Source organism: Galendromus occidentalis, unplaced genomic scaffold (genome assembly GCF_000255335.2).
Source record: "Galendromus occidentalis unplaced genomic scaffold, Mocc_1.1 scf7180000076522, whole genome shotgun sequence".
Lineage (NCBI taxonomy): Eukaryota > Metazoa > Arthropoda > Arachnida > Mesostigmata > Phytoseiidae > Galendromus > Galendromus occidentalis.
In genome coordinates this window covers 240,937-261,179 of record NW_003804511.1, presented here as the reverse complement: position 1 = coordinate 261,179, position 20,243 = coordinate 240,937, and the positions used below count along the sequence as shown (strand labels likewise).

Sequence of the window (20,243 nt, the reverse complement as noted above, 5' to 3'; positions counted from 1 at the left end):
CACAGGAGGTGTATATCATCGTCGTTGAGTTGTTCACTTTCGTCGTCATCCGTAAAGATACTCGTGAGAGGAATGTCATGCTCCATTACTGGACTGAGATGTGACGAAGGCTTTGTCTTCGAGCTGAGCGATCTGCTGCTGCAAAAACAATGCTCTCTGTTCCTGTAGAGTCGCCTGGATTTCCGCCAGTCTCACCATGCTTCTAGCCATCTTCAAATCCGCGGAGATCGACGACGATTGAACATTACCGATGGTGAAGAGCTCTTTCTGGAGCCTCTCCGCCTGTCGTTCGATGTGGTCTGCCTGCCATTGGGTCATATGAGCGATGAGAACCTCATTGTAGTACGCAGCGAGTGAAGGAGACAGAGTCATCGGTTTCACCGGAGGGGGCAGGAGTGTAGTAGTCTGCGAGGTTGACGCTTGCCCTGCTTTGCTGTCTGGACGGGGAGGGGTTTGGTCAGCCTGAGACGAGGTGGGGCTCGGACTCCGGTTTTCGTCGTCGTCGTCACCTGTCTCGTCGTCCGATAACGGGGAAGTATCTTGTAGAACCTGTTCTCGGGACGGGATCGAACCGGGTAGGAATTGTGGTTTCTGAGGACTCGTTTCAGGAATCGTGGTTTCCTCGGGATCGCGGGTTTCGGGTGTTTGGCCTTCGTCTTCTTCGTCACTTGATGATATTGGAGAATCTTCCGATACTGGAGAAGCGTCTTCTACAACTTTGACGATTTGCGGAGGGGGAGTATTTTCCTTTGCTTCTTTTTGTTTCTCCCATTCGAGCCATTCTTTGGGCTTCTCCCACTGAGAAACCTCTGTCACACTGTTGTAGTAAAACGTTTTTCCGGACGACGAAATGTGTTGTCGCCAGTCGCAGAAAGACGCCAGATTCTCGGACTTGCGCTCCGCTGGCGACCGGGACCGAGACCGAGGAGTACCCTTAGCGTCTCTCGGACGCTCCCGGGATCGGGACCGCTTCTCCATGAGACGTTTTCCGGAGTCCCGGTCGTTACGCCGGCCGTCCCGGCTCCGGTCTCTCTCGGAGCGTTCGTTACGATAGTTCCGGCCGCGGTCCTTACTGCGACTGTCTCTTCGATCGCGACGTCCATTGCCTCTCGCGTACGGAGAGCGATCCCGGTGGTATTTACTGTAGCCTCTGTCTCTGGATCGGCTACGTCGATCACGACTTCGGTCCGGCTCGCGACTCCTGTCACGGTAGCGATCGTAGTCGAAATCCCGCTTGCTGCTCCGATGCATTTTGTCTCGTTCGTTGTAAGGACGTGTCGCCGTCCTGTTCATTCGTGCCGCAGCAGCAACTTTTACTGCAGCGTGCGCTCGGAAGCCCGACTGAAGAGCTAACGAAGAACACTATTTTGGTACGGAACGTTCCATAGCATCTGCCACCAAAGCTGGCTCTCCGATCTCAAAACAGACACAAAGAGATAGAGATATCTAGGGAAGTTTTGCTTACGGAACGTTTCTCCCCTCTCGTCAACAGCTAGGGAAACACAAACATACGCACCAACGGATGAACGCATTCCCACCATTCCGGCGGGCTTTTCGAATTAGGCCGGTCAATTACTTCATGGTATGTGGTTATCGAAGTTTGTCTAGATATCCGGGGCTGCATTCTCAAGGAGACGCCTCCCATCTTCAGATCTTCGAAGAGCACCAAGCCTGCTCGATCCGCATCATTCGGTATTCGCATAAAATATTTTCGCCGCAAATTCCGATCAAGATTGGGGACAAGGTGCTCTGAGGTGCACTCCGATACTCTGGGACTGAAAAATAAGCTCAGGTGGCTCTCGTGAATTCGATACGGCACCTTCACTGCCGAATCGCGTTCGAGCTTTCGTACGGCTGAATCAAGGACGGCCATCAGACCCCGCTCATACTACGCAGGAAAATATTTCCCCATCGCCGTTTGACGTATGTAGTGGACTGCATCAGGAAACGGGCCCGCAGATCCTACGTTCCTTGGCTGGGAGGCATGAATAGGGAGGTCACAATCCTATGGTCGAACTAAGAACTCTCCGGTACCACGATTGGGTACGATAATGACAGAAATAGACACCCTCTCGGCGAGCGTCCGGAAGAGCTGCTCCTTCCGTGCAGAGAGGAGAACGCGGGACGGGGGCGGAGACGGAACGGATCCCCAAGTCAGGTATACTCGAGGATAATTTCATTGCAAAGAAAAATTGAAATGCTCATGGGCAACCGGCATATTGGTCAAACGCATTCGGAGGGACAAAATGACCAACCACCGACCCAAACGTCCTCGAGGGGTCGCACGCCCTCCCTTCCGTCGAAGTACTCTTCAAAGCGTCCGGAGAACTCACACATAGGAATCGAGGAGAACAGATCCCAGTCGATGCAGCTCTCCTCGAGAGGCACTTCTCCCACAGAAAAAACAAGTTCCATAGAGCGGGGAGCTGCTTCTGTAGAGAACTTCAACAGAACGTTTGTGGGGTTTGATTCGGAGAGCGGTCGGAACTCTCTTCCCCAGTAGACAGAGTGAGACTCTGAGCGTTTGAAACCTTCGACTTCCAGCGTACGATTAGCGTTCCCATCGTACAACGAACCACGCATCGGAATCGTACATCTTTGTCTCTGCCGAAAGGTTGATGCTCGAGTCCGACCTCTCTGCCCATGGGCCCCCTTCGTCCGCGAATTCTCGTCGGATCGGAAAAGCACGTTGAGGGCTTGTGGCGGAAGGCGACGGATTTCGATTTCGACTCATCCTGGAACGGAGCTGGGCTTCATTATTCAAGCTCGAATAGTTGAATTTATCCATGAAGGTATTCAAATTCACGACGAATTCCCTCCGGGTAGTGGGTACCTAAGGTCCATTCCGAACTTCAGTCATCGCCGCGGCCGTCGACCATTTCGGCGTCAGTTTGCCTTCGCTATGATTTTCCTTCGCCTGCACCGCCCTTCTCCCGAAATTCCAGAACTTGTAGATCGACTCGGAAGACAGCTCTTACGATCCGATGGAACGAGCGTCTCGGCAGCGGGCTGACGTACGCACACTTCTCTGAAGCATCGGACAGAACCGGGGACGCTTCCTAAAGGAGCGACGTGGTCCCGGAGACTCACAGGCTAGAGACCTAGGAAAAGTATAAATAATCGGCAACCTTTATTCGCGCACACATCCTACATGAATCCTAATTCCATTCGATGATTAGCGTTAGCTCTGAGGACAACGCGCTTCTCGAACTTCTCGTTGGAGAGTCGGAAGGAGAACGGTGTTGAGAGCTCATCTCTCTCCCAGGAGGATGTCTAGCGCGTCTGCGATGGGTTTGGCATTTTTCAGATATTCTTCGAGGTCGAAGACGTCGTCGATGGTCAGAATCACGGGAGCTCCAGCCACTGTCCTGTCATGCCGAGGTGGTGTTGAAAGCTAAGGAAAGCATTCATGCTGTCGTAGAGGCTACTCCACCGTGTTGCTTCAGGCCGCGGCGAGCACCTGCCTGTGATGATTTTGTTGTTCCAGCAGCTTTCGGCCTCTTCCTCGGCCTCTATGAGGCGTTGCACTTCTCTAGCTCAGAGTCATGTTATACTCCAAGTCGGGGACAATCATTTAGTACCAAGTTGACATCGGTCGTTGCACACAAAGACAATGCGTGCGCCTCGCATCGCTCGTGAGGCGGTAATTCGACTCTGCCTCCCAGCTCAATCCAAGGGTTGAATCAATCTCCTCTCCTTGCTCAGAGGCGCCGAGTTCCCAATGCTCATCAACTTCCCTTTCTTCCTCGTCTCGCTTCTCGACTACTTCATAGTCTTTCTCTTCTCTATCACCATCTTGCTCATCATCTTCCTCGCCTTCGAATGCTCGTTCTTCGCTCTCCAACGGCGATGCTCCGTGAACTTCTCCCCCTTAGCCTGTGAAGGGGAAGGTGTTGACATGAACGCCGAAAACCTTGAGGGCTCTGTCGAAATTGAATTCGTTTGCCGTCTTTGTCGCTGTAATTTTTGGAGCCGCCAGAACGAAAGATCGGCGAATGCTTTGGATTACTCCGCAACCCTGTCGTCATACAGTAAAAGCTCGTTACTACGAACACGAGGGGACCGACGAAACTGGTTCGTTGTACCGAGTTTCCGCTGTAACGAATGCCGCTCAACACTGTCCCTATGGCGAGCTGGCCAAAGGAGGAGAAGTTCCTTGTACGTTGTACCGAGAATTTCGTTGTAATGGGGGTCGTTGTAACGAGCTTTTACTGTATTCAAATACTTGAATTCGGATTCCCTCATATTCAAGTTTGGAAAGACTCAGATTAAAAAACATTTAAGTTGTCGAAAGAGCCCGTCGACTCTCTGGGAAGAAAATCGACTGCACGATTATCATTCGATGTATGATACGGGATACGATAACTCCGAATTTCGGTGATTGAAAATAGACAGAGGTCAAGCGATCGATCCCCTTGCAGATTTCGACTGCCTGTCCCTCCAATATCGCAAGAGGACTCAGTCACCCAGCCGCGAATGGGTCCGCCGCTGTCATCCAGGGTTTCTAGAGAGGAAGGGTGACTTATTGCGGGGAACTCCTGCCAGTGGTGTGCATGAGACGGACCGACAGAGGTCATTCCTGCCTTGGCACCGCAGAGGGGGGGGGATGCGGTGACTGCAGGCAAAAATTCGACAAACGCAAAACCCCGTACATGGAGATCCTCTGGAGGCAATAACCCTTCATGTGCCCGTGAGAGATGCCGGCATCGTGCCGGAAAGCTTGGGCTGTATTCCGTCCTTTGTTTCATTCCGCGAGAATCTGTCCGAGATCAAGAGCGAGGCCGCCTCTTTCATCACAGCATCCATAGAAACTTAAGAGCGGATGTGAAGCGCACCGATGTGGAGTGATCATTCACAGGTGATTGACTCCACCGATCGACTCGACTTGATTAGACTTTGGATAAGATGGAGAGCTGTCCGTCACATTCAGATTGTCGAAGCTCCAGTCCATACTGAATCGAGTGACTTGCAGACTCCGAATCGGCGCTGATGAAGACGCAATCTGCGAGTCTTCCGAATTCAAGTAATGATCTCCAATCTCGAGCGACCTATTGTTCAGCATCGCGCCCTCCGTGATCTGCTCATTTTGGTGCTTCTGGCTTGCAGGAGCTAGCGACGCGATCGTCGAGAGATACTGGATCCGGAAAATATTGAGCTCCCTCCAGGATTCATGCTTCCGGTGATCTGATTCCACGACGAGTGCTCCTCATCTCGGGAGATGTCTCCTATTCACAGCTGCCAGCCGAAAATCATCAGGAAACGGCGTCCACCTGCGGTTATCGACGCTCCTCTCCTTGACACGATGCTCGGTGAAAACGGAGCAGCAAGCTTATACAATTCAAGAGGTGAATTATCTCAGAATAAAAAGCCTTTTTCTGAATAGAGTCCGGCTCGGCCTCCTCTGTGAAACTCAGATGTCCGCCAGTTCGCAACGACTTTCCGGGAAGCTATGTCACAGCTGTGCTCCCTCAATCAACAGCAGCGATGCTGTTGAATTATGGGGGCGCTAAGCACCAGGATGCAGACTCCTTCATCAAAACTGCTTCCCAAATAATTACCGGCCGCATATTCATCCGCGGATTTATTTTGCTCCGAGAAAATCAGGGGCTTGGAGACACTATCTATGGTGAGTCGACTCCCCGCGAGAGGAATATTCGCGCGCTATCCAGCCCGAGGGCCCCCCTCCGAGAAGAAATTTCTGCCTTACTGCTGAAGATGTCCTTAATCGGGATACTCATTTTCCAGACTAAGGTAAAGATTAGAGTGATCTCCTCGGCGACGTCTTTGGAATCGGATCTTTTCCGGAGCCTTCAGCTCATCTGAAAGGTGGCGAATTTCTCACGATGAATTTGAAGTCAGTCGTACTATTATGGGATACAACATCCGAAATAGCTTCCGATCAGAGATCTCGATACCCTGATCGTCGTTGTCTGAAAGCTCAATGAAGCTCTTGAATAGCTCAAGATGCTCCCGGTTTCAGAGCATCATCTGGATACGACGACAGCTTAATAGACAGCTAAGACCGAGTGGATGATCGCTCATGAGTCAAGGGTACGCGAAACTTACAAACGCTCTGGCTAGGCAGCGGGTGTTCCGTCATAGTTTGAGCATGGCTTAATGTGATATCAGATATTTTTCTTCTTGGCCGGGCACGGAATCCAATGCGGTGCTGCTCACGGCCCTCTCCGGGCCCCTTCATTCTGATATGGCGACCGAGAATCAAGTTCGGTCGTGCTTGCCAGTAGGGATGAATGAGTCGTCGTCATGCTTTTTCACCTGAAGACAGTCCTGCCGCCGAGATGCTACAGCGAACTTCGAGATGGGCTTGCCACAATGAAATGACAAAGGAGCAGGTGTATCCAAATTCATGTTTGCAAAAACGGCCCGACTCGCTTGTGCGTCAATGCTTGCTTGCTCGCTTGCGTGCGCGTCAATCTCTCTTCTCTGTCGCTTTTCCACTCCCCCGGTCTCGACGCTAGTCGCGGGGCTTGCAGATAATAAAGCAGACTTCTTACACCTCAAAGGATCGCTGCTTCTGGAAGAGTTTCTAGGTCTTGGGGACAGCGAGCTGACGTCCGTGCTCTGCTGATTTGCTTCAATAGAAGTTCGGATGACTGATTCCCGCCCTTCATTCTCTCGCTGATAGACTAACGGTCGAGGAAGCCATTCACCTCCGTTTTTGATTCAATTCCTGACCGAGACGTCCCCAAGCCGCGTATCCCACTCGATAAGTCACGAGTTTCTATTCGTGCATTCGATTTTTATCACCATTTCTTCGAATTCTTTAAGACAGAGAATATCTTCAGTTTTCGACTTACCACAAGAACATTGCCTGGTCTCTCGACCCGAGAGTCTCGGAACATTCCGTTCCGAAACATCGGGATCGATTCGGGCTCCCCCTCGGAGATCCTGGAATTCGCGCACACTGCCGATTGCGATTCTTCGCGGCTTCGAACTGGGAAGATCCTCATCGCGAGAATAGTTCCGCGGATACGTCGTTTCGCATTCTTGCTGTACGGTGCAAGCTCGCCATGCGGTTGCGAACCGAATGGACGCTCAGAGCAGATGTACGTCTCCGGCGGGCTATTCTGCCCTTTGACTCTGGCTACCTCTGTCGAAAGCTAATGAACTCGCGAAATTCGGGCTTATCTGTGCAGAGAGGGATTTCCGGCGAAGTGAAGTGCAATGCTCTTCTCTCATGGAAGCCAGATAGCCTTGAAGAAGTCGTTGCTTTGTCACATCACGCTGGCCAACCTGAAGAACTCCATTTATGAACTGAGTCGCGCGATCAATTCATAATGCCCCCCCCCCCCAGGCGATATCTCCCCGGAAGGAAGTATGTCTTGGGCGAGTTCCTCCTTTCCGGGGTCCCGACCGGATATGTCCAGCAAAAATCGACGAAGACGTATGTGAGATCATCCGACCGTTACCACGGTCACAGAAGAGTTTCCAGAGGGGGATTAGGCGCTCGAGCCACATTTGAAGCTCTTCAAGGAAAAACGGGAAGTGTCGATTTTGCCGCATCAAGTTCATGGGCTAAGCGTGAAACTCGGCATGGGCCATCCAAAGAACGTGGGAATCGGAGAAAACTAAGTTTGGTAAGGGAAGAACTCTATTTTGTTCCTTTTTGCCGTTTGCTCTCCGAGGAGAAAGGTCTTCGGGGACGAAGCTTGCGCGACCCATTTTGCTCCGCGCGAGGCACGACCGAGAATCTCTCCTCTGCAAGGAAGCGATTGTCGGAGGTGCTCGCACCGTAGCGGCTGCGGCGGCCGCCGCAAAGCCTTGCAAGGGAGGCGGCGCCTCGGGAACAGAGACAGCGAGGTACGGTTCACGTCAGGTCGCCAGTGGTCGCGGCGCCCCGAGTACGGGGCGATCTCGGATCTGCTTGGAGAAGTGTGCCGCGTCGCAAAGGCTCGATGTCAACATCGGAGCGAAGCTGACAGCTCGGCGAAGCGCGCGTGGTCGCGTGTCACATTGTGAGCGATTCGAATTTTGGCGCGCTCATCTCTTGTGGAAAGGGCGGAGCTAAGAATGCGCGGCGCATGGCGGGCTGCCAGAGTTCAGTTGTGATCAGACCGCCGTGGATCGCGTTCGTCAGTGGTGCAGCTACTGCTGTTGTTGTTTCGCTACGACTGCCGTGTGTGTATTTGTTGTTCGCTAAGCTATCAAGTAACGACTCGAGAGACGCGCTCGACTGGCACTTCCTCTCCACATAGACTCAAGTCCGAGCACTTGTCAGGATTTTGTTTCTTCGACTCGGTGTCACAGCGACAGGTTGCTGCCGTTGTGCACTGGTGGACTATTCGAAGTACCAGAGTAAAGAAAATGATTCGGCTCAGAGCATCAGGGATTAGAGTTCTGTGACCATCGGCGGAACGGCCAGAGGAGCTTCTGGCATCAGCACCCGTCTTTCTTCGATTGTTCTGTTGTTGTTATGATTGTTCTACAACTTCGGGAAGAGTTTTGCAAAAGTTCCAAAATCCGCTTCTTTTGAACTCACAAGTGACAGTCAGCCATCGGCAAACTCCGTGGAAATTCCCGAGCTCGAAAGGAAACACTTTTGTCTCACTTGCGTCTCGCAGAACCCCCTGCAACCTCCGTACGTTCAGTTACTACTCCCTATGAGTGAATCTGCCAACTCCTGTCAGACTACTCCACTTGATTGCGAGAGCTCGATTTGACTGCGGTCGACCCCTCTCTAGTGCATCTACGTGAAATAGAGGAACCTGCAGTCGACCCGCTCACCTTCACTCAATCCCTGTGAAATTTTGCATTACTCGCAGTGACTACACCGGTGGGATTGCCGTGAATATTCTACGAGAAAAAGATTCCGGAAGAAGGAACACCGATTTCCTGGAAAAACTAAAGTTATGCTCCGCACGATCACCATGAACACCCGACTAGTTTTTGGATTGTTCTGTGTCATCTTCATCTTCGGGATACCGACACCGGCTCGCGCAGGTACGTTCTTGAAATGAGTCGATCGAGTGATGCGGTGATGATCACTGAGTGAGCCACTAGATTGACTAGAGCGATTGTTTGGAGCGCTAGTCGATCACAGAATTTTGAAGTCAACGAGGCTGACCAAAGCTCGCTGAAGTCACCTGACGTCAGTGCGTAGGAACAACTGACCCATGTTCTCTCCGATGTTACCGGTACACGTGGTTGTGAACGGCTGTGCTGCATTCCAATATCCGAGCCCAGATGAGATGAAAAACGACCCTTCGACGCCGGGAGGAAACATTTATCGAAATATTCAATCATCCCTGTGATGATCGTGGACGGAATCTCCTTGTTGCATGAGCCGTCTGACGGTGAAATTCGATCGGCATTATCCAGTGAAACGGAGAAAGTAGCCAGATACAGTGTCTCGCGGTAGCTGCCTATAAAAGCGCCATCGACCGCTTGTATACTTGTATTGCTCCCCATCACTCGTGTCAGAAAATATATTCGACTGAACATTCCATGCGGTTTACACAATGCCCGGTGCATAAGAGGGAGATATTTGTGGTCACAGCAATCAGTTCCGATTTCATGAATCTCTCTCGCTCTGAGCCGTCAGACCGCAAACGAGCGCGAGCGAAAGGTACAAATAGAACGCTACGTGTTTCATTCTCAGTCATTGACATCAACTAGTCCTCATATACAAGTTCCAGCACTTTGCATTATCGGAATATTTCATTTTCATGAAACCTTCGGGAGAGATCGCATGGCCTCCGAATCATGTCTCCACGGTGAGCATTTGACATGCGACGAGGGAAGTTTCGGGATCGACTGGCCAATGATTTCTTATGAGAAAAAATTTGCAGACGCCATTAGATTATCGGATGGAACCGGTTATTTAATTGTTTCAGTCGTTTCTAAACTGTTTGTCCGACCCGGGAAGGAGGAGTTTAATAATTCATAGGCTCACCGAGTCGTATGCTCGAAGTTTCTGAAAAATGAAGGGGAGGAAGTCTGCTCGGACCTCTCATTGTCTCAGTTGTCGCGATGTTGCAGGTGCGCATAGCGGTGCAGCCCGGTGGAATCCAGGAGCAATTGATTCTCATCCTGATGCTGCTTGAGTCAGCATTCTGACATTATTGGTATCTGACTCTGACTGACTGTGTGTGTATTGGCGTGCATATATATCCAATTGATATGCTGGCGTTTCAGCCTCCAATATTTGTCATCGATTCCCGTCCGAATGGCTAATAGCTTCATCAGAGACGTCGCTCTGGCTGCTCTCATTCGACTGAAAGACTAGCCGGTTGGCCGGGGGAAACTTCCCTGTAATGTTGATATTCCAAGGTACTCGGGCAACTTTTTGAGGAACAGTCATGATTTGCTTCAGCTCGATTCTCGTCTCTTGACCGAGATGTTCTCGTGTCAACTCCGTCACGCCATGAATGTTTGCTGACTTAACAAACACCTGAAGTGCGTTCGGAGACGTGACACCTTTAAATTTCAACAATGCGAGCGGGTGACATCTCGCTTTGAATCGAACAGCAGTCGTTTTCCTCGTCGTCGCCGCCGTCTTGTGATGGGACTGTGATTGTTATTCGTTTTTCAAACAACTCATTCCATTTTGGGGTCGTTTCGAAGAACTAGGCTCGACCAGCCGCGCGGAAGGAAGCAACTCATGTCTTTTCTAGATTATTTGCGAGAGATCATTTGTCCCAAGATAGAAAAATTCGATGTTTCTCGATTCATGGTATTGAGGATTGCATGCAGATTCCCTTCGTACTTATCGGACGCGTGCGGAAAAATGACCGAGAAGCCATTCTGACTCTCGAACTTCCTACGATGAAGATATCTCTGAGATTTCCGAAATTCGAATTCCGATGCAGCTTTTCCAGATGGGCTTTTGAAGGAGATCGTAGATGTCGAATCGGCAGTCTCAATGGTCTGAAAACTCAATAAGTCCTCGTCGCTCGATACCTCGACAGTGTCGGCGCTTGTCCAGGCCACGATCACTGAGCCGGATTCTTATCCCGAATAATTATTTTATCTCGGCGACAGCAAAGTAAGCCGCGCGAATGCGGTAGATTCCTGACAGGGTTTCGAAATATTCTCTGTTCCTGCTCCACGTCTCAGCTTCACGCTTCGGTTTTCGGTACTCGTCGGCGAAAATAGGCTCCAAGGTGAGGGAATCCGAGCGTCGGTCCGCCATGAGCTAGGTATGTACCTCTGACCATCCGATGGAGCAGCTCTCCTCTTCGCAAATTCCTGGTCGAGATCAGTCTCCGCGTTCGGTGAGAAATGCGATAAAATTCCCAAGCGAGATTCCTGTAGTGTTACCGGAAGTTGAGTCAACGCGCCCAGACCGAATCTCAGCGGATTGCGTCTCCGTGTCGCAAAAGCTGTCCGATTGCGACAACTACACTGGAATGCTCTCGAGCTTTTCTCAAACTTGTCGAGCGCAAGAGAAACTTTAAAATTATCGGCTGACCTTGACCAGTGATAGATCCGTTTGTTGACAGCGATCGCTCACACTCAGTCAGTTGGTCGGTCCGACCGTTCGCTTGCCCGTCTGTCTCTGAGTGAGTGAGCGACTCCAGTGGACCGCGAAGGCTGAATCTTCGAGAGAGGCAAGTTCTCACTCAGACGAGAGTCCCGGTGCGAGCTCGAAACTGTGCGTGACGAGTGGTGACATCCAAATAGATGTGCTCCTCAAGTAGACGGGGGACGATTCGCTTGCCTAATCGATTGCCGGATCGACTGAATAGCGACTGATTGCCTTGTCATCCAGCTAATCAACATATTTAGCCGCGCTCTGGTTTTCACAAATGGGTTTTTGTTGCTGTGAACTCTGATCGTACGGATAAGCAAAACGACCGCTGACTATCGGAACCGCGGTCAGACTGCCCGTGTGTTCCGAGCGATGGTCGGTCCATCTACGGACGACTGATCGGAGCACCTTTGGGGATAAACGCGGCCGACGGATGGGTCGGTGGGGGTTTTCGCGATTAGAATGCGAGTCGGATCAGATATGAAGAGTCTTGGCAGCGCAGACAGAACCTGAGGAATTCATCGCAGCATGGATGAAATTGCCTCTCCAGCTTGGCTTCCGGAAGCTCGTCAATCGATCAGACAACCGATCATTGTTCGACTACTGGCCATGCTCAATCAAACGCCTCTTCCCCTCCTCGGTCTCGTCAACAAGCCCCGGGGGAAGGGCGGACTCACCGCATATTCCGGGACTGCATACAAGTTGGCGAACGCGCCGTTATTCCTCGATCACCTCCCAAGACTGTCTACGGATAAGGTCTCCCCGAAAGAAGAGAAAAAGAAACAAATTAGGTAACAAGTCATTCTCAAACGCCTTGTTGCTCCCCGCCGGTCGCTTCCCGGTTGCGAATGAGATTCCTTCGAAACGTTCTCGTCAAAGAGCAACGCGATGATCGTTTCTCCGAATGTTGATGAAACCCGACCCGCCTCCGGCCTATCAACGTTGTGTCCTACTGCGATATTTAGTATAGCGCGAGCATTGCGAAGAGCGGCGATAACTGGCCACCGACTCCCCGCCAAGCGAAACGACTACAAAGCGTGTTCGTTGTCCTGATCCGAGTAGAAGATCTCTCGAAGATCGGACGCTGGGCCGTTAGCGAATCATGAACGTTCAGAGGTACGAACCCGAGAACGCTGCGTCCGCTGTCTGCGGGCGAAGCAGTTGTTTCCCATTTGAGACCGTCGCACGTGGACGAGTCGAATTTTACGACGTCTATTCGATACGTCTTTCCGCTCAAATTCGATCCATGCAAAACACGCTCCCGACTATGACGAATATTTTTATGGGGCTCGAGCTCGGCCGAACACAAGAGCGATAGGAGGCAAATGTTGGCGTCGCCAAAGGGCGCAAGTTTTGGCGAGATCGAGGCCGAGAGGATTTTTCTTCTCTCATCGGCTGTGGAGCCTCGTGTACTCAGTCCGATTCCGTAGCTTCCTCTCATTCGAAAAAAAAGTAGGTGAGTGAAGAGCTAACGTCCCTGCGCCAGCCGTTAGATTACAACGTCGCCCGCTCGCTCGTCGACGGCGGCGGCGGCGAGGCTGCCACTGTGAAGAACAATAATAATATTAATGGTAATGGATCCTCCCACGAGTCTGGATGAGTCTCGAACGCTTTTTTCTCCATGGGAATCCCCGCCTCCTCAAGCTATGGAGAAAATCCGGCGTCGCCCGCTTCCGAAGGGAGTGGCGTCAAGTTCTAGCGATGACTCGGAGAAAATTGCTCGCCAACAGAGAACTGTTCTCCCGCTATATTTCGATGGATTCGACATTTTTTTTTCGAGAAAGGAGGAAATGAAAATCACTCATGGTCACGGTGGACATTCACCCTCTTCCTCCTCCGGGGCGTTTCACGAGTGCAGTTTCTGGGGAGAGACTTGGGTGAAGTCAGTCGGTCAGTTTGCTCGCCGCCCCGTGAGCCTGAATGGGATTCGGTCTCGCTCAGTCGGCCCTGTATACGTGAGTGTATGTGTGCGCGCGCCGTGGCGTGAGAAGGGGCCCTTGGAGATGTTTTTAATTACGATGTAGATGAACTGATCGGATGTGTAAGAGCTGACGTTAACGACGACGCCGACGACCTTTTAAGAATGGATCAAGCGTCTGCCTTTATGCTAGATGTACTATATGGACTCCTGATGGCGTGTTGAAGCCTCTCTTTTGTAGCCGTGCTCGTCAGTCGGGCTCTTGCTTTCCGATCGCACCTATCCGCGCCTTACCAGTCTCGATGGCGGAGATTACGAGTGGGATTCAAATGAATAAGAAAGATATGGAATGCCCGTAATCTCCACCGTGCTTTATTTCTCCCCGTTGGTCGCCAGGAATCTTCGTCACTGATCTGCAGAAAAGCCATGAATCTAATCGTCGTGAATCATCGCTGTAGACTGTAGATTTGACCAAGCCTTGGGACTCGGAATTGGAAGGATCGCTGAAATTGTCCTTTCGAGCAAGAGCGTCTAGGGGAAGAGAATGTTCCCGGGCAGAAATCTGATTCTCAACTGTGTGAGGTGTCAGTTCGAGTGCTGTATGCACACGTTGACTCTGAGGCGCAGCATCAATTTTTTTTTGTGGGAATCCCCGCGCCGCTCGTATCCGATTACGGACCCACCCAAGTACAGACGTAATTTGGAGGAGCAAGTGGTTGGTGAGGCCTTTCCCACCCTCGACCTTCAATTGATGCTGGCGACCCTGTCTACTGAGTAAGGCAGGAATTCTGTGGGACGATGTCTATTGGCGGAGTGTCTTCATGATATGATCTGAGCAACTCTCTCGAATCCGACCGGATCTCCATTGCAGATCGCTCCACTCACATACTCACTCACAAGTCTCGTTCTCGCGTTCGCCAAACGTTCGGCCGACCGACCGCTTGTGCTCTTCCCATTGGCGTCGACGGCTTTGGTGGAGACATGAGATTTTTCTCGACATTTCTCCGGGCTTTGAGTGTATCAGGAGACATGCGAGCCGGAGAGCGAGCGAACCGAATCAAACCAAGCAGTGTGAGACGGCGATCGAGCCAGCGAACGAGCAAAGAGGAAGGAACCGAGCGTCAATGGAAGCCGCCGTACGCCTCCGCTGGATGCTCTCTCTCCCCGCAGCCCTGTCTGTCACACAGTGTCTGTCTGTCGCTCGTCGCTCTGTGTGTTGGTTGGTTGGTTTGTTCGTGCGTTCGTTTGTCCGCCGGTCTTTTCCTTGGTCGATGTCATTTGGCTCCTCGGCAACCACAGTGAATGGATTCGACACGACGACCGACGTGGTGCTGCGGCAGCTCAGTGACTGACAGACTGGCTGGCTGGTTGCTCGAATCCGCGGGCCGTTCCACTGCATAGTTAGTCCGCTGGTTGAGTCGTCTACGGCCGAGCGACCGGTCCGCGGGACAACGGGACGGGTGGTTTACAGGAGAGCCGGGGCGAGAGTGCGCAAAGACGATGAGCTTCGGCTTTTCTTCATTCGCACGTTGGCCGCATCGGCCGGAGGGAGGGGAAGCAGACGGAAGGAAGTGAGGAAAAGAGAGTTTAGGTCGGCCAGGCGGCCGGCCCTTCCCTGGCGACTACACGAGAGCACAAGCTACACCCCACCAAATAGCCTTCCATTAAGTGATAACGACCCCATCATGATTGGATCATCCTTTCCTCCTCTAAGGGGATCTTCTATCTTCTCTTGCCACGGCTCTCTGTGCCCCTATCTCTCATGTGACTGTCCTCCGACCGGTCTGGCCGTCTGATGGTCTTGCTTCCCTGCTTTCCCCATATGAAACCTACCACGTTCGCCCATCTCGCCAACTCTGTCGTTATCATTTGTTCTGTTGGCTCGGCCGTTTTGCTTGCTCTCATTTTTTGCCGGGGTCGCATCATTCCCATATGGAGTCGAGGAAAAAAAGTCTCTAGCGAATGAGACACTTCCCGTGACGTGAGCGCGTCGTTGGAGACTTGTTCTTTGTTCTGTTCTGGAATCGTGATCGATCTCTGAGCTTGGTGGAATTTCCGGTCGGCCCTCAGCTAGTGCTGTCCGACCAATTTACAATCAGTCGGGGATTCGAGGGGAACGGATACCGACGGGGGCGGCACTTCATCTCATCATCGACAAGATAGAGGTGGAATGAAGTTCTTCTATGTAAATATGTAGCATGTCGGATCCCGGACCCGAAGCGACGTGCTCAATAAGTTCCTGAATGAGGGACAGCTTTCGAGGAATGCAACAGCTTCAGCAATTTCGACTGTATCTCACTTGGTGGGAAATTACGCGATTCGCAATCCCGCCATCAACGGATGAATGTCGATGATCGTCGTCTCGGAATTGTTTTCCTGGTGACACCTGAGAACGACATTCTCGATCAGAGCGACTGAACGCTGGTGTCTGGAAATTCGGGAACTATCCCCCGTATTCTCGGCGCGTGATGGTTTCGGTAGTTTCCGGTCCGAGTTTCCCCGATGACTTTTCTCGAACGGACAGCTACGCCGAGCGATCGGAGTGGTCATTGACTGGCTAAGTCATTTTGTCGGGTGGCGGGAGGATCCTCACGGAATTCGCCCGTTGTTAGACCACACCAGCCACGTGATGTTGTATGGCTCGGAGCATCATCGATCCACTCTCCTTTCGCAAACTTCTTTTTGTGAAAACGTAGAAATTACCCATGCTCTGTCCGCTCGGGAACCGGATAATCCAGAATCGGAATGGAAGAAATCTGCTCCCCGCCGCCTATTTCGACGAAGCGCTTTCCGCCAGCGAGGAACGCCCCGAGTATTTTTCGTATGGCCTAGGATGCAGCCTGAATACTTCTCAGGTCCAGCGCGGATCTCACTCAGCTTGTCCTGCGTTTTGTTCTCACGACAACCCCACCTGAGACCGAGAAACACAAAGAACTTGCCTGCGAAGCTCTTCGCGGCGAGATCGCTCCTGTCGGTGACAAGTGACACCGAAACCCTCGCGTAGTCGAGAACTCAGTGTGTGTGGAGCTCCCAGTGGAAAAAAGCTGCCGACGCCTCGAGTCGACTCCGTGTGGGGCTATTTCCATTCCGTGAACTCGATTCCGTGTGGAGACGATACTCGAGCGGGGGCCAACGATTCCTAGAGAATTTCTAAGCGATCCGCGAATGATTGTCCCTTGCTTCCGATCGGCGACGCCCACAATTGCGAACTTTGGCTCCGTTTCCAAGCCCGCGAACATGTGCATGGTATTGACCTGACAACGGTTTTACAAAGTCGAGCTAGGCGATGTTTCTCTTTCTCTCGAACGCCATGCTGGTCTCTGGCCGTCAACATCGATCCGAACTAGGACAAGATACCCCTATGGACAGCGCTTACGTATCGCAGTGAGTGTTTGCCTACAGCATCGTCATTGTTCCGTTAAGCAAAATGGATCCGTGTGCAGCTGCTGCTGCCGACGGACCCTCTACTAGGGTCTATTATCCGCTTATTAAGGACTCTTCTCCGTCATTTGATTATTAAGACTTATTACCAGCGAGCCATCCGCCCACCCGAGCTGCTATCTATTCAAGCAAGCGACTGTTCAGCTGACGGGTCAGCTGGTCAGCCAAACAAACGAAAGCATTGCCAAGCAGTTGTAATTTCGCTGATCCGTTCTCCGGCTCTGCAGTGCTGTGATAATGGTATCGGATCTCGATTTGGAAAATTCGCGTGCTGAGACAGATTTCCGAAGCCTTACTGTGCGCCCGAATAGCGCAGGTCTAGGCCTTAAAAACTCGCCGTCGATATAGTCCAACTTTCGCTTTCGGCTTCCAAATCGACTTGACGAGATACGACGCTTCAAAGATTTATCGTGTCGAAATGACGATTTTTTCCCCCGAACCGTTGGCGAACTTGCCTACCAATGGATGGAGTCGCCGCGCTCCCCATTGCCGAGCGGTTCGACCTACGAAGGAATGAAACGATCGATCCATCAATCAATCGTTTCGCTAATCATCTCCCATCGGACACCATCTATCGATCACTGATATTTACCTGATTCGCAAATCCACTCCCCTCTCGCTGATGACTCATCAATCGACTTACGAAGTCGGTCATAGGGCCGAGTCCGGCAGAACGTGCTCTGAGCGGGCATTGTGACCGCAACGGAGACCGAAATTGAGGTTTCGTCTAAGCTTAGTTCTTGTTGCTCTATATTCGGTAAGTGGGTCAATCGAATCTCCGAGTTGTCCGCGCTGTGCAGGATCGTAGTAATACGAATTCAATAAATCAGAAAGTCTATTCACGGTCAACAATTTCTCAATGAATGTAGCTCGGAGTATCGGCGCAGCGTGGCCTTGGTTGACAGCGAGACTCTGACTCCGGTAATTTCGGCTCCGGTGAACGAGACGGTAAAATATTTTGCCCTGCTGGAAGCGTCGCACAATGGGCACTGTCGACAAACGACGACGTTGTTGTCCGTTGCGCGTCGTGTTGGTTACGCCAGCTTTGTTTTGTCGCTACTCGAGTCGAGCTCGTTGTCACTGTCGGTGTCTATGACACTTCGGAGAGGCCTTAATCAGCCGCTATGGAACGAAGTAAGCGGCAGACTTCTTGTTTACCGAGCTAAACAGAAACATCGAAGGCAACACTCGCTCCTGGTGCTCTTCTGCGGCATCGGCACACAGCTCCGAGATGCGTTCACTCGCTCGCTCGCTGTACACTCTAGGCGCGGTTGTGTCAGATTTTGTTTCCTCGCTGGTAATGATCGGTTTATAATAATCCGACGGACCCTCGGATCGAGTGATGACAGATAGATTGTAGTTAGATATATTGATCAGATCGCCTGGGTGAGAGATAAGATAGATAATGGTTCTGAATCCCCGAACTCTTCCCCCTTGAGTTCCACTAGCGGATCTGCCCCGTAGCTTATTCGGACACTAGTATTCTGCACCCTGATGGGAAATACGGAAACCTTCACTCGTTGCGATCTCCTCCATGATCGAGATCGGAATTTCTATATTCTTCCTTGAAATTTCTCGGTCCTCTGGGACGTCAGCTTCGCTCTAGGTGGCGAGAATCATCGTGGCGGGCTGAGCTATAAACTTTGCGAACGTGGTTACTTCGACCGATGAACGATGCGGGAAACTGTGTCACTTGGTAGGAATTCGAGTTTTTCTTCCTATCATTCGAATTCCGGCTGAAAGCCCCGTGCGGGTTTCTACTGATGCTGCGCCGCTGCGGGAGAGTCTCAGAAAGGAGCTGCGAGAGATTTTAGGCAACGAGGAAAGAAGTGCGGAAGACAGCTCCGTCGACGCGTTCTCAGAACTCGCATCGGATAAGTCTGGTGCAGTAAATCTCCCGGTGGAACCTCGATGTTTTGCCCGTTGAGACAGATCGGCCGCATTTGACCCACCGCGCCGCTGCGCGCCGTCGCTAGAGGTGATCAAGACGACAAAAGCAACAAGTAAAAAACTTTGCGGAGAAGCGCTCGGCCGAGTCAAGCCTAAAATCGGCGGACGACGAACCTCTACCACGTCCGCCAGAAGAACAGCCTGTTAGCCTTATGATAAATTGTGTTCTCGGTCGGGAATTCCATGATTTTTTCTCTTCGCATTTTTTCCCTACCTCGCCTAAGCCCGCGGTCTTTGTTCTTTTTCGCATCTTCCGAGCCTCTCCCTGAAATATCTCGATGAAAAAAATCGACAGGGACACGACTGTGTACGATTAAAAATACGGAGTGGTCTCGGTCCTGCGCCGCTGCCGGGACAAGAATCGTCCCGGATGAGAGACGGGTGGAGCGAGGAAATCGCACGCACCTTGCGGAGCGGATGCAGGTGAGATTCTCTGGAAATTGACTCGTGGATCGACCTTGGCTGATTCGTTCCCCCGAGATCGCATGCCAGGACGATAGCGATGGCCGAGAGAGGACGGGAGAACGTTTTTAACCGGGAAGTAAGCCACACGTTGATTCAGCCGCTCTGAGGGTGGCAAGCAGAGAGGGCGGCTTCATTGGTTGGGTGTCGGAATGAGGGTCGGAGGAGAATCCTCTCGTTGCTCCGCACATAGTGGCAATTTAAGCGTTTTTATTTAGCCCAATTTGGGTTTTCCTTCTCGGTTCGGAATTCTTTTCGGTCTTCCTCCCCTTACTTTGCTCTTCGTTGACAACTGGCTTGCTTAGGCCTTTCGTAGGAAAGTGGGAGACGGAGTGAGATATGGTGGGTCGGCGGGCAGGCGGTCGCGCGGCGGTGAGAAGTCAGGAACAGCTAGTCGGTGTGGAAGAAGGGGAAAAGTCGGGGGTGCATGCTCCGGTGCGTAAAAATGTGATACTTCCTTACAGAAGTCCTCTCCTCTTTATCCGGCCAAGCAGTCAGTCAGTCAGTCTGTTCTTCCCGCCGTTGCCGCTCCTATTGCCGTTCCCCGGTCGGTCCTCATCGCATCCCCTGCCCCCCACTTCACAGCACCCTTTCGTTGAGTCGGAAGAGAGGTTTGCGCGCTTGGCTGCGCAAGTCGTCGTCGGCGACGGTGGTGGTGGTGGCAAAGCCAGCTCTTCATAATAAAACGGCTTATTTCATTCGTTTTGAGATTTTGCTCCAACTGGCCGGAGTGCTGTTCATCTTTTGCTCTCACCAGCAGCAGCCAAAATGTCGCGATTCTCGCCTCCTGCCCCGCGAGCCTTTCCCCGGTTATCCTACCGCCCCGATGTCCGACCCTAGCCTAGCTGCGAAGTATTGCGTTCTTCCTTTTGTCGTCTTCTCGGATGCGGTAGGAGTATAAATGAGCGATCTGCTGTACGAAGCAACATCGGAGAGATGAAGAGACGCAGCAGAAAACGATCCGATGAGCGGGGGCGGATT

General features: G+C 51.8%; 1 protein-coding gene across 1 annotated transcript; it reads right to left on the bottom strand.

Moving 5' to 3' along the window:
• Window positions 1–6: 6 nt before the first annotated feature.
• LOC108865244 (WW domain-containing adapter protein with coiled-coil wacky) lies at window positions 7–1,492 on the bottom strand. Its single transcript, XM_018642083.2, has one exon. The coding sequence runs from the start codon at window positions 1,291–1,293 to the stop codon at window positions 76–78; it is 1,218 nt and encodes a 405-aa protein (XP_018497599.2). The 5' UTR covers window positions 1,294–1,492; the 3' UTR covers window positions 7–75.
• Window positions 1,493–20,243: the final 18,751 nt, after the last annotated feature.

Coding starts and splice junctions, on each gene's coding strand:
- LOC108865244 (XM_018642083.2), bottom strand. CDS start 1,293: ATGAACAGGACGGCGACACGTCCTTACAACGAACGAGACAAAATGCAT.